The sequence below is a fragment of the Pseudocercospora fijiensis genome (assembly GCF_000340215.1).
Source record: "Pseudocercospora fijiensis CIRAD86 unplaced genomic scaffold MYCFIscaffold_2, whole genome shotgun sequence".
NCBI lineage: Eukaryota > Fungi > Ascomycota > Dothideomycetes > Mycosphaerellales > Mycosphaerellaceae > Pseudocercospora > Pseudocercospora fijiensis.
This window is the reverse complement of record NW_006921533.1, coordinates 4,539,563-4,554,374: the sequence shown is the minus strand read 5'-3', so window position 1 is coordinate 4,554,374 and position 14,812 is coordinate 4,539,563. Positions and strand designations below refer to the sequence as shown.

The 14,812-nt window shown below is 44.1% G+C and overlaps 2 protein-coding genes across 2 annotated transcripts; one reads left to right on the top strand and one right to left on the bottom strand.

Moving 5' to 3' along the window:
* Nucleotides 1-10,104: 10,104 nt before the first annotated feature.
* On the top strand, nt 10,105-11,731 carry MYCFIDRAFT_39509 (uncharacterized protein; the record flags this gene model as incomplete). The annotated part of the gene is made up of 2 exons (XM_007924207.1): nt 10,105-10,518; nt 10,577-11,731. The coding sequence occupies 2 exons, from the start codon at nt 10,105-10,107 to the stop codon at nt 11,729-11,731; spliced, it is 1,569 nt and encodes a 522-aa protein (XP_007922398.1).
* A 267-nt stretch (nt 11,732-11,998) lies between these two features.
* MYCFIDRAFT_82205 (uncharacterized protein) lies at nt 11,999-13,531 on the bottom strand (the record flags this gene model as incomplete). The annotated part of the gene is made up of 1 exon (XM_007924652.1): nt 11,999-13,531. The coding sequence occupies one exon, from the start codon at nt 13,529-13,531 to the stop codon at nt 11,999-12,001; it is 1,533 nt and encodes a 510-aa protein (XP_007922843.1).
* Between the last annotated feature and the right edge of the window lie 1,281 nt (nt 13,532-14,812).

Here is a 14,812-nt window from a genome sequence, read left to right as displayed (position 1 = left end):
TTATAATTAGAAAGAATCGTAAGACTTAGTGCTCTTTCCGCGTATACTCGCTAGTGTTATAGTAATACAACTATTGCAAGTAGCTCCTTATTATAGATGTCGTAGTTCTATTCCGCGGGTAATATCTTTCTCGAGTAATAGGCTACCGGGTGTCGTTTCCCGTTATGCTCCTATATAAGGCATGCTCCTATAGCCCTATCCGACGCGTCTGTTTCTATCTAGACCGCCTTACTCCTATCGAATAATCGTAGCGTTAGCGCAGAAACGCATTGCTTCTTTAGCTGCCTAAACGCTTCGTCTTCCTTCGTACTCTAGTTCTATTACTTATCTTTCTTTATAAGCTCCGTAAGGGGTGCCGCTATCTTAGAGTAGCCCTCGATAAATTTTCTATTATAGTTAGCTAATCCTAGGAATGATTGTACGTCTTTAACGCATATAGGCGTTAGCTATTCCTATATTAACTTAGTTTTTTCTAGATCGATCCTAATTCCTATAGTGCTAATAATAAATCCTAGGAATTTGACTTCCTTCTTATAGAATTCGCATTTCTTAGGTGCAGTCTTAAATCCTACTTAAGTAAATCGTTCAAAGACGTCCTATACTATTCGTATATAGTCCGCGAGAGCTCCTTTAGTATAGACTAAGATATCGTCTATATATGCGATAACGTATATATCTAGAAGGTCTCGGAGGACTTCGTTTACAAGGTCTTAATATAACGCTAGGGCATTTGTAAGTCCTATAGGTATAACTAAGAATTCGTAAAGCCTATATCTTGTTCGGAATGCTGTTATCTATTCGTATCCAGCTACTATACGTATTGCGTAAAACGCATCGCGTAGGTTAATCTTCGTATACTAGTCTAATTTAGTTAATCGGTCTTACATTTCTTCGATGTTCGGTAGTAGGTACCGATTCTTAATTGTAATGTCGTTAAGTCGTCTAAAATCGACTACTAGCCGTCCTTCGTCTAATCCGGCTTTCGGAACGAATATTACTAGTAAGGCTGCCGAGGATGTCGACTTCCGTATCTAGCCTTTTTCTAATTTCTCTTTTAGCTACTTGTCTAGGGTTTTAAGCTCTTTCTTAGACATTGCGTATAAGGGTCCCTATAGAGGCTCTTTCCTAGGCTGTAAGTATATCTTATAATCCTATAGTTAGTGTTTAGATAAGGCTGCCTTGCCTCTCTTCTCTTTAAAGAGTCGCTTCTACTTAGTATACTCTTTAGGAATGTCTAGGTCCGAGATTCTAGTTTTATTCTTCGATAGCGTATAACTTCTATCCTTCCCGTAATCATTATTATAACCCTCCTAACCTAACGGTAGTGTCGATCCGGGTTGAATACGGTTCTCCGTAATTCCTATCGACGTAAACGTCTTACGAATTACCCTACGTTTGTTAATCTCATCTGCCTACGAACGCTGCCGCTATATAGGTTGAATGCCGATTATATAGTCGTATTCCTTAAATATAAGTACTCCTTTTCTCTAGTCTATAACTAGGTTATACTTTCTTAACTAAGGTATGCCTAATACAATATTATAATTAGCTATATTAGTAACATCTAAGACAATCTCCTCGTAGTGCTGTTAGATAGCTAGTAGTAACGGTATCGTTTCTCGTTCTATACTAGGTAGCGGTAACCTATCTACTGCTATAAGTTTATACGCTCCTTCTCTTCTGCTTCGGGTTACGATCCCTCGGCTTTTAACGAATAATTCGGAGGTAAAGTTCCCGCTCGCTCCGGAATCTATTAATACACTCGTCGGGTGCCCGTTAACGATAACTTTCGTACGGAAGACTGCTGTTAATGCTTAAGCGCTTTCGGTATTAAGGAACTCTCTTAGAAGGCTCTAATCTAGAGAGTTAGTCCGTTTCCCGACTAATTAGTAGCCTAACGTTATTCTAACTAGTTACGGATCCGTAGTCCTGCCGTTCGTGCTTCTTCGGTATATAATTTTTCCTCGAGGGTATCGTTATATATATCCCGTCCCTACGCTGCTATAGCCTTTCGGTATTGCTAATTTAATCGCTAGACTGTCTAACGTATATCTTAAGTAATAATCGTCCTTTCGTCGGGTAGGACGTATCCGTAGGGCGTAATTGTACTTCCTATCGGTACTCGCTCTGTAATGAAGTTATAGTACGCATAGTCTATAGGTATTCGGGGGTAATTCTAGAATTTTGCCCGTAAGCTTATCTAGAAATAATTAAATTAGATAGGGTCGACCTTCTGTTATCCGTTAACCTTTAGAAACATTTCCTCGTATTTGCGTACTAGATATAAGGCGATTGTTCGCGCTGCTATAGGTATATCTATTATAAACGTAAGGATCGTATCGTCGTTAATCCCGAATTCGTCTTTACTTTCTTTATTCGTAGTTTCTTCCTCGGTATCTAGACTTCCTTCTAAATCTTCTTACTATTCCTCCTCTTGCTAAGAGGATTCCGGTACTTCTAGGATAGCTCCTAACTCCTCTCCGGGAGGGAATAAAGCTTCCGGATCTTAGTTTTCTTTATCGTCGGTATCTAAGCAAGATTTATTAATCGTTTCTTCTTCTAACTAGGATTTCGCATCTTTTCGTACGAGTCGCCTAATCTAAGGGAAGAATCCTGCTTCTACTTTAGCAGAATAATGAATTTGGTATTAGTCGTCGTAATAGAATCTCTAGTAAAGGGCTCTATATACGGATTCTTGTCGTCGTGCTATTATATAGATTTGTCGTAGCTCCTTCTTTACGACCTCTACGTAGGTCCTCGGCGCGTTATTAATAGAGTATAGCTCTACTACTATTCGGTAGCCTTCTCTGCCCGAGTCCTTTCGTTGTATTATATTAAACTGTTCGCGTCGCACTATATTCTTACCGCGGCAGTTCCGTGCTATATAGCCTTCCTTGCTATACGTATAGCAAGTTAATCTTCCTGCTTTCTTAGGCGAACTCTTGCCTTTTCTTCCTTTAATTGCTCGACCCTTCTAGGTAGCGTCTAGCTCTATTAGTTGCGTACCGTAGTAGTTGTTCCCCTTTGGTTTATCGTAGGTACTATAGTTTCGTCTATTATCGTATCTAGGAGTATAACTAGCTTTTCTAGAAGTCTTAGAATCGTAACGTCGTTCTAAAGCTCGTTCGTAGAGCCTATCGTCGAGATCGATCGTAACCTTAACTAATGTTCCTATATTATCCATTTTTCTACCGTCGCGTATAAGCTCGTCTTTAACGTTATCCTTAAGACCTCGCCGATATATTGTTATAAGAGCTTCGTCGTCCTAATCCGTAAGTTAGGCGTATTCCTAAAATTTGGCGGCGTAATCGGCATATAACCCCTTCTAAGTCAAATATTAGATAACCCTAACTGCGGTAGCAACTTCGTTAGAAGATCTAAAGACCTTTTTTATCGCACGCTTAAGATTTTCGTAGCTTGCGAAGATTCTATCCGAATTGTCGGTCCCGTTGCTATCTAGATAGGTCCTAAGAAATAGTTTAACCTAATGCTAAGCCCTACCTCGCATAAACGTCGTTACGAAGACTAGCTTTAAGTTATCTTAAACCTAGTTAAACATAAAATACATATCTATCTAGCTAACCTAGGTATCGAACTTGTCTCGGTCGCCGTAATAAAAGTCTAGCTTTCCGATCTTAAGAGAATCGTTTCCGGTATAGGTTCCGAGTATATTGCTAGTACTAGAGGTAGTACGTCGAGTACTGCCTGTCTCGCTAGGGGCGGGAGTTCCCCTTCCGACTTATAATAAGGCACTTATCCTAAGGGCGTTCAAAGTGTTACGGTTACTCGCGATAGATCGTTAGGTAACTTCTTATTACATATAAGCCGAGGCTTCTTTAGAGAGGCTAATACAAGCGGGAGGCAGAGATAGAATAATTGGTACAAAGGTAATTCCAATTAGTAAGTAGGTAATATAAGTTGAACGCCTCGAGCTATAAGGGCATTCCGGCGTTCCTAAATACAAAGGAGATATCTTGTCTGTAGTCGTAAGCGACGTAAGCGACGCTGTCGCTCTCGACCGCTCCTATCGCTCTTAGTAAGATAGAGCGACAGCTTAGCCTACTAGTCTTGGCGTCGCTCTAAGATTATATAAGGACTCTAACCAATCAGATCCGTAACACTCTACTACCCCCTCTAGGGCTTAGACTTTACCCTAGCTTACTACTTCCTAGCAGGAAGACTAATTAATATATTAGAGAGGGAAGGAATAGAAATTATTACCCTAAAGGGACTAATTACTTAGGAGGCAAGAGGAAGCAGCAGCATACTAGACCTATACTTTGTATTATATTAGATTAGGAATAGGATTACAAGATACAGGGTTAACTAGGAACTAGAAGAATTATTAGACTACTTCCCGGTGCAGATTAAGCTAAATGTCTAAGCTAATTAGGAAAGGGAACTAGAGGAGAAGCTTAACTAGAAAGGTACCTAATAGGGTAGGATTAGGGAGGAACTAGAAAGGGACCTAAAACTAGAGGAACTCTTAACAAAGCACCTACTAAGGCTAGAGGACATTAACAGGGCAGTAGAAGAACTAATAGGAATCCTAAAACAGGTAGCTAGAAAGCATACCCTAGTAAAGAAACATTTACTATACTAGCAACTATACTAGACTAGTAAATATATAAGGAAGGTTAAAGTAGCAAGGAAGGCTAGGAAGCAGTAGATATAAACCTATACCCAGGAAGCACAAGACAACTATAACAAAGCCTACTAGGAAAAGAAGATCTAGATTAAGAAAGACAAGATACAAGAATAGAGATCTATAATAGGAATAATTATAAAGAAACTAGAGGAGATGTAGAGGATAGCTAAATAGGCAAGAAGACCTAAACAGGATAAGGACATACTACTACAATTCCCGGACATTACAGACTAACAAGGACAAACGTAGACTATAATAGAAGGGAAAGTAAGAGCCCTAGGCCAACACTTCTTCTATAGAGAAGTATAAGCAGACCTATTAGATATAAAGGAGAAAGAACAAGAGACTCTACTACTAGGTATACTAAGAGATACCTGGGTTAAACCCGAAACTATTAAAAGGATCCTAAAGAAAATTCTAGGCAATAAGGCACTAGGAGAAGACAAGATCTACAATAAACTTCTAAAAGTATATAGGAAGGGGCTAGCCCTAGCACTAGCTAATATCTTTTTACAAAGCCTAGCACTAGGACACTACCTAAGACTATTTAGGAAGTCCCTAACAGTAGTGCTAAGGAAGCCCTAGAAGGAAGACTATATATAGCTTAAGGCCTATAGACTAATAGCCCTACTTAATATAATAGGCAAGGTGCTAGAAAAAATTGTCGCTAAAAGGCTAACAACCTTTACCGAGGAAAGGAATATCCTTCCTAAAGGCTAGATAGGAGGAAGAAAGAAGAGGTTAACACTAATAGCTATAGAACTAATTATAGAACAGATTAAGCATATCTAGTACTATAGTTAAAACTAGATAGCAACCCTCCTCTCCCTTAACATCTTAGGAGCCTTTAACAATGTCTCCTATAAAAGGCTCCTATATATACTTAAACAGAAAGCTATACTAAGCTAGATAGTCCAATTTATCTAGTCCTTCCTATAGGAAAGATCAATACAGCTTATTCTAGGCAAATTCAAATTAGACCTAATGCTAACTAAAAAGGGAATCCCCTAAGGATTAATACTCTCCCTAATCCTCTTCCTTATCTTTATAGCAGACCTACTCCTACTCCTAGAATCAAAAAACATATTAGCATTAGGGTTTGTAGATAATACAAACATCCTAGCCTAGTCTAAGACAATAGAAACCAACTGCAAGATCCTAGAAGAGAAGCACTAGGAGTATAAGAAATAGGCAAGGAGGTATAGAGCAAAATTCGCCCTAGAAAAGTACTAGCTTATCCACTTTAGCAAGGCTAAATTAACCTATAATATAAAGCAATCAATCACTATCTAAGGCTTTAAAACCCAACTATTAGCAGAGCTTAGGGTACTAAGGATCTAGCTAGATCCAAAACTAAATTAGGGACTATAAGTAAAGAAGGCAAAGTAGAGGGCAGATACTAATATACAATCTATTAATAGGCTTATAGCCTCTATATAGGGGGCTACATTCGAGAAAGCTAAAGTTATATACAAAGCAATTATTAAGCTAGCAATGCTATATAGAGCATAGATATAGACAGCCTAGGAGAAAATACTAAAGAGGATTAAGCAACTAGTTAGTAGGACCTAAACCTAAAGCCTAAAGAAAATCCTAGGAGTATACAAAACTATACTAACAAAGGTAGTAGAAATAGAATTAGGGATCCTACTAGTTAAACAATACTTTAAGGGACTAAGATACTAATATATAGCAAAGACAATAGAATACCTAGCCTAATAGACTATCTAAAAGGCACTAGACAAGATAAAAGCCTAGTATATTAGGACTAGGAGGCGAGATAGACTATAAATGACTCTCTAGAAAGTCAAAGACCTAGAGCAATATAGAGTCTTAACAAGAGAAATGCTAGAGAAAGAGCTTTAGGGACCAAATATAAGGCTAAAGGAAGATAAGCTAAAGGGAGAGAAACAAAGCCTAGCAGAATCAATTACTAGATACCTATAGGAGCAGGAATAGAACAAAACACAAGTCAGACTAGGAACCCTAAAGGCACTAACCAAATTTGGTTAATATAACTACTAGCTCTATAAGGACCTAAACAGGGCCGAGGCAAGCCTAGCTATCCAAATCAGATCTAAACATATTAGACTTAGATCTTACTTGTTTAAAAGAAACGTCCTAGGAATTGAAAGCAGAGCTTGCTAATATAGCTACTAATCTTAGAACCCTAAGCATATACTACTAGTCTACCCTTAATAGTTAGAAGGCAGAAGTGATTAGAGACTAAAAGCAATAGAAAGGGAATACGATAAGCTAATCTAGAGCAAAGAAGACCTAAAGAGGATAGTAAAGTAGATTATTAAATAGGGATTTGTATAACAATTCGCACTAGTAAGGGAAACTAAGGAGTAGATAAGAAGGAAGGAAGAAGAGAGGGAAAGAAGGGTAGGGTAGTAGGCAAGGTAGTTAGAGGGTAACAACTATAATACTAGTATACCCTAGAGGAAGGAAAACAAGGAAACGAGGAAGATTAATACTTATAAATAGGATAGGAGGGAGGTTTTTACTAACTAAGTTGGTTTCCTACCTAAAACAATACATAGAAACAGACCTACATAGGCCGAAAGGCACTACAATAGGCAAATGAAATATCTATCTATCTATATCCTATACCTATATAAGGATAGATACCTGTATTCCTTCCTATTCTTAAGTCTACGGAAGGCATATAAGTAGGAAACTACTAGGAGATTAATAAAGACCCGGATTCTATCGCCGCGGCGGTCGCTAAGCACCTAGTAGTAACGCTAGAGGTTCTTACGGATGCTAAGGCGAAGGAGCGCTATAAAGAGAGTAATAAGAAGCGCTGCGAGCGAGAGTTACGAGGTCTAGGAGGTGTTAGTTATAGTAAGAACACTAGATTATATTTAGTTTAGAATATAAGAAAGGAAAGTTATATAAGCGCAGCCCGCGCGGACCGCACTTCCGAACTAACCGAAAGCCTAATCGTATCGCCTACCGTCTCGCTAAGCGCTAAACTAAGCTCGCTTCGGTAGGCTATCCTTCGACTAATCTTATAACTTCTATTCCTATAATACTTCTACTATATTTTTATAGACAATCTGTTTAATAACGTACTATTATTCGCAGTCTTACGACATCTCGGTATTGCGGCGACTAGAACGGTACGATCTAGCTTACTCTCGTAGCTATAGCGAGGCAAAACCTTCGAGAAACTAGGGACTTTAAAAAAAGATAGTATAAGGTAGAAATCTATATACCTAGGTCTTAATCGTAAGACGACCCGGTTTCCCTACGATATACTACTTTGCAAGGCAATTTATAGTATAGCGGCGGTAATCTAGGCTTATCTAGTAGGATAGGAACCTCGTCTAGTTCCTTATAATAGGTTATCGACCCTTCGAGTAGATACGACGGCTTCGCGTATACCCTCGAGCTAGAAACAACGCCTATATCGACAAGTACGTAAGACCTTATTAGACAACCGACGGCAAACAAGAGATGCTTCTACTAGAGATTGCTGCCCTATATAATAACTATATAGGTAGCGTTAATATTTATAACTAGTTACGCTATTATTACTCGATATAGTATAAGTTACGGAAGGGTTAGCATCCCTTATTCTACTTCCTACTCGACGCTTTAGTTATTAACTTATTTATCCTTCTATAAGGTAATAAGCAGTAGACAAAGGACTAACAGTTTACTTACTAACGCGACTTCCGTATAGTACTAGCGTAGCAAATAGTCTAACTCGGTTAGTAAGAGATTAACGAGAAATAGGCTATAGAGGCGGCTTTAAAGATATAGCGTACTCTAACTCCGCTACGGCCTCGAAGCTATAGCTAATTTGTCTTAGGTTATATCTATAATACGAGCGGCTCTCGATCTCGTCGCTATTAGATTAAGAAGGGTAATAGTCTTCCTATAGCCGAAGAAGCTCGTCGCTTCGCTCGTAGTAGTAACGCTATATATAACTAGAAGGCTGTTCTACGACGCTAACGTTACTACCTATATAAGTACGTAAGGACCGCTTAGGGGTTTAAATACTAGCCTACTAATAAGAACGATAAGCACTATATAACTTACGCCTACTTATATTATAGACCTATCGCCTTATATAAGGTATATAATATAATATAGTATAACTAGCCTAATCTCTATACCTTCTTTAAGAGCCTAAAGCTAGATTTAGTACCTACTAGCGCTTTAACCTCTAGCGATTAACTATGGTCGCTATTGCCTATAAATTAGCTTTATAGCCGACACTTAAGGCGTGCTACGACTTTACGAGCTCGGTAATAGTCTCTTCTAGTCGGTTTACCTAGCGCTAAAGTGCCTTAAACTCCGCCCTTTTAATAACTATTACCTTACTTCGAGAGCCTTCTTCGGCGGAGCTAGCTACTATTAGCGACTCCTTAACCTCCTTCTATAGAAGGTTTACGTCTACCCTTAAGTCCCTTACTACCTCCGCGAGACAGTTAACCTTCGCTATAAGTAGACTAATATTAAACTACTTCTTAAGTAGACTCGGCGGCTCGAGAAGGGCTTAAAGTGTGTCTTTACTAAGCTTATAGCGCCTTAGTCGACGGCGTATACGAGACAACTAAGACTCGGTTATTAGTAGTAGCTAATTAGTATTAGAAGGTCTTAATCTATAGTCTATTTGTCTATATATCTATCTCGGTAGCGTGCTTAGCGCCTCTATTATGCCTTCTTCTATACCTTCTTCTTTACTTGCTAAGGTTTGCTATAAAACTTTTACTAGAGGACGACTCGTAAAGGTATCGGCTTCTTAACTCTAAGCTTTACTACGGCTAAATCCGAGACCTAATCGGATAGTATCGCTATTCGAGTAGTAATACAGGTTTGTATAGAGCTACACCGGATTTAGCATAGAAAGTGGAACCTAACAAGGGGACTGCCAGGGTGGGTGTTCGACGGACTTAACCACGGACTTCGTTAAGGGGATCGCGAATCGCGATGTGATGTGGTCTCCCGGCCCGGGGGCTCGCCGAAGCTTCCAAGTTTGAAGTCCGCATTCCGCAGCTCACGTGGCGGGATGCCTCAGGCCGTCAGTGAGTGAAGATGCACTTTCGCCCGACCTCGGCTGAACTGCTCATGAAATGCTTTCGAGTGACGCTGCTTGTCCATCTTGGACTCCACGTGCCCAATCTCTGGTCCTTCCTGAGCTCTACTGTTCGCTCGCCCACTGCCTTCTTCCACCACGCCGTTCCCGCGTGGGGAGTTACTCTTAACAAATCGGACATATCTGGACCACGCTTCTGCAGAGTCTCGTCATTCTGAATCCTCCTCCTTCAATTGCGATGTGCCAAAGACAGTCGTGTGGAGAGGGGACCGTTCGTGGCATGGCAAGGAAGCCAAGTTGGGAAAGACTCATGCAGGTACGGCCATCTAGCGTCGAGATCGATGTAAGAGGCGGAGCGCACAACAGGTCGTTAGGTAGTATTCCTTTCTAGCACAGTTCTATCATGCATTTCTCGAAGAGCTTACCGGCCATCGTGCCCCTCAGCCTTGCTTCGGCTCTCCCTCAGGCCAGCCCTACTGGTAGCAGCGCTGCAGCTGTAAGCAAAACGACATGCAATGGCAAGACCTATGTGTATCGGGAACTCGCGGGCTACGGCTTTGTTCCATCCAATGCGACTGACAAGTTTGGGGACACCATCGGAGGACACGGTTCGGCGATAGCCATCGACGGCGCCTCTTGGCTGAAGATTGGAAATAGCTACACTGGACTACTCTATACTCTGCCTGACAGAGGCTGGAACACCGAAGGAGCACTCAATTTCCAGAACCGGATTCACAAATTCCAGCTCACATTTACACCAAATGAGAATGCCACAGCGGCGAATCCTTCACCGCCCAACCTCCAACTCAAATACTTGGTGAGTTCTTCCGTCTGGAATAGGGACACGCGTGTTACCGATACTAACCAACGAGAAGGACACGATCTTGTTGACAGATCCACGCATTCAGCCAACTTCTGGCCTTGATGGAGCCATTACAGGACCTTATTTGAATTATCCATTGATCGGAGAGGTACCATCTGCGAACTACACTGGTGATGGTTTTGGCGGTGCAGGGACTGGCGGCAACAGAGCCGTGATCGACTCAGAAGGTCTCGTGCTTGGTCCAGGAGGAACGTACTTCGTGTCTGACGAGTATGGGGACTACATATACCAGTTTCTCCCCACCGGCCAAATGATTCGTGCCATTCGCCCTCCGCCAGCATTTATCCCTATTCGCAATGGCAACGAGTCATTCAGTGCGAACAGCCCACCAAGATACAACCCAGCGCTTGCTCCTACTCCCGGCAACCCAACGTCTGGAAGGTCTAACAACCAAGGTCTTGAGGGCTTGACGGTTAATCCAGCTGGGACCAGACTCTATGCTCTGACCCAATCCGCATTAATTCAGGATGGCGGTACCTCGAATCCTACATCTCGCTATGCTCGCCTGCTCTCGTACGATATCACCGGGCTATCTACACGTCTTGTTGGAGAATACGTGGTTCCATTGAATCGCGTCACGAGCTCGGCCACCAGCAACATTGCGAGGCAATCAGAGATCCACTATATCTCTGACACTCAATTCCTCGTCCTTGCTCGTGACAGCGGCCGTGGACGTGGACAAGGTCCATCGAACACACAGAGCCGATACCGCGACGTTGATGTGTTCGACATCAGCGCAGCAACCAACATTGCCGGCAAGTCTGATTGCCAGACCTGCTCCGTTGCTCCTGGAGGTGTTCTGAACCCAAACACCACTGCCGCGACCTACTGCAAGTGGCTGGACTTCAACAACAATGCTCAGCTGAACCGATACGGTGTTCACAATGGCGGGGCTGAAGACGCTGGACTCTTGAACGAGAAGTGGGAGTCAATGGCTCTCGTGCCTGTCAACAAGGGTGCCAATGGCAAGGCTGTGAATGATGAGTATTACTTGCTCTCGCTCTCCGACAACGACTTCATCACCCAGGATGGCCATCTTAAGATGGGCCAGTTCAATTATGCTGACTCTAGCGGATACAATCTTGACAACCAGGCTTTGCTTTTCAAAGTTCAGCTGCCGAGCGCATCCAGTCCACTTGTCGGTTGAGCAGACTATGCTGATGTATATGTCAATGCACACACTTTGGACACACAGCTTGTATGAATCGTGTATACATAGACACGTGGTAGACAGTACCAAAGCGTGAAGCAACAAAATCTCGCATAGCTGCAGCCCCACCCAGCGCCAGTTCTCTAATCACATGTTCGGGAGCAGTTCACGAGTTTGTCTAAAGTGTGCTATGATCACGCTCCATGAGCCAATGTTTTCACTTATGACCTGCGAAGCTGCAGGTCATTTCTATGGATTGTAGTATTACTCTTCATCTTCGTCATCCTCTGCCACTATCCTCTCAACGATGAGGTTTCCGCTCCTGCCAATTCTATCGCGTATGCTACCGCCTTTCTCTAAATCGAATACCTCTCGCGGCATAGGCGAGACTAATTGAAACTTGTACGCATGTTCGTAGTCAGTCGGCTCGGGGCTCTCCTTCTCTGACGGTTCTGCCAACTGGTCATGACACTCAACAAAAGCATAGAGCTCTTCCAGATCTGCCTCCGCCCTAAACTTGCGAATGATTCTTTCGCCTGAAGGCATTCTGAGACTCATCCGCACAGCATCCTTCACATCTGTGCTCGGCTCTGCCGGTATGCTCTGTGCTCGCCATTCTCTCCACTGAGCTAATTTTCGAGATTCTTCTGCAGTACGCTCTGCCCTCTCACGCTCTTCTCGCTCTGCCTTCTCTTTTGCCGCTTCCTCTTCCTTCCGTTTTCGTGCCTTCTCCTGGTCTGCTGCAAGCGATCGCTCGTATGCACTTTCTTGCTCTTGTCTGAGATTTCGTGTTGCCTCTTGTTCGCGCCTCTGCCTTCGCGCACTTTCAAGCTTCGTATTATGGCTTGTGATGGCTGTCTGAAGCTTTGAGATCAGATCTTGAGGCGACACGGGCCCCGTCGAGTTTGCCACCTGGGACATGGCCGTCGATGATACCTCCGGGGTATGCACTATCAGTGTCGCAGATGGAAAGCGAGTCACATTGAGTGCAGTGCTGACTTGGTAGGCTTCAGCATCCTGCACGGTACCAGCCCAAAGAATAATGTCGTTGCCGCCGTTCTTCACAAACTCGATGAAGTCGGGCGCCAGGAGGGTCTCTCGCGCGAAGAGAGCATTGTCGTCATGCTCAGGCGACAGGAGGATTACAAGGAGATATTTGAGATCACGCTTTGCTATGTCGAAAGCCTGCGCATAGCCTCCTTCAAAGAAAGGCAAGGTGCCGTCTGTCAGCCCATGCTCCTCCCCAAACTCCCTTATAAATCGTGCAGCCGTATCCCTCGGCGCCAGAGGTCTTCTTGAAGCATCTCGCGAGGGTCGCGAGCTCCGGTGTGACCAGAACCGTGCCAGCAGGCGCGGGAGGAAAGGAAAGACGTAGCCTACCACAGCAAAAGCTCGCTGGAAGAGGGCATACGTTAGACTGAAGGGTAGAAATATGAAGGAGAGCGGGAAAGGCAGAGGCTGTGTCAGCTGGCTCTCTGGAGTAGGCACAACTCGCGGCGCAGGGTGAAAAGCTGCAGCTTGTGTCGACGATCTGGCGGGTATTGTGTCTAGCAGTGTCTCTGCCCTTCGATTGCTCTGTGGCGGCGGCGGAGCACGTGCTGCTTCGGCGGCTGGATCAACGGTCTCTGCGTCGCCATCGAAGAAGCGAGTGATGGCTATTTGTGCGTTCCACTGGCATTTCTGCAGCAGCGGCACTGCGGCCTCGAGGTTCTGATCCGTCACTGATGTGAACTGTTGCAAGGCCAGCTGCTGCTCTTCCGTCAGCGCCGACAGATCTATAGCCGACGAATCAGCCATGTGTGCAGCAGCAGTAGCGAGGAAGCGGCCGAAAATGGCAGCATGGCATGTCGAAGTGAAAGAGTGCGGCTCCACCCCTCGATCGGGAGCGGGAGCTGTGCGATGTCAAGACTCATTCGGCTCCTGCCGAAAAGGCTGAAGCTCGCCGACAGCGCCTGCAACGCGCTTCTGTCTCGACCACATCACATACCGGTACATACCTTCTCTACACCACAGGGAGCTGGGCCTTCCATTGGCATTATTGCTCGGCGTCTTCTCATCCACAGCTCATATTTGACGCTTGGACCGGTGGCAACGTCGCATGCTTCTTCGTATGTGTTGACAATGGAGCAGCAAGACCTCAGACACGCCTGCTGATGCCCTTCGATTCGTGACTTCTGGCCTGGTCGCACGCGACCGCCGTCAAGTGATACCACAGGTATGTACATTCTACCAAATGCCATGCCAGACAGCTTGCCCAGCAACTGTGAGGTACCGACCAGCCAGCCATGGGTACCCAAAGGAAAAGAACCTGGATGCCCTTCGACTACACCCAGACATCGGACACTGAGGAAAGACTAACGAGTAGCGGCAGAGTACCTGTTAGATCTGTCAGCAGTTGTTTGCCGGGACCTGCTTTCATTCCACATCCGGAGCGTCGTGCCTTCTCTGAGCAGCTGGACCGACCATCCAACGCTGCAGAATTGCAGAAACTTCATGACGGCCAAGACCTTACAAGACAGAGTCTGAATGACAGTCTTTCTTCGCAGGAGAGTAGCGCATCTTTTATCTCGAGCCCGGCAAGCACGAGCGCACATCGCGAGCTTCAGCTTGAGCGTCCTACTAGGACTGGGAACGCGCTGTCTACGAACTCCTCGAGCAAAAGTTCTCGGCATAGCTTTGTAGCCGAGGATAGCAAGATATCGCAAGAACCTCAGCTGCGGATCCCAGGTCGGAGTCCACTGGACTGTGTGCATTTCCACGAACCGGATAGGCAAAGCAGTTCAGCGTCTATCCACCCATCACCGGGAAGTAATGATATGGCAAGCGGGACTTTTCGATCGAATGATGCCAGAAGGCCAGCGCGCTATGAGAATAGGCCCCCAATGAGTCAGGTTCTCTGCCGCAATGGCCCACAATGCAGGAAGCTCCTTGAAGGTCTGAAGAGCTACTCGTGCTAGGAGTGTGGACTAGTGCTCACCATCAGCAGGAACTTGTAATTACAATCATGATTTTGGCTCTGGCACTTCCAATGGACTACATAATGCGTAAGCATTCTAGGAAATAAGCAGTGCTGCGCTG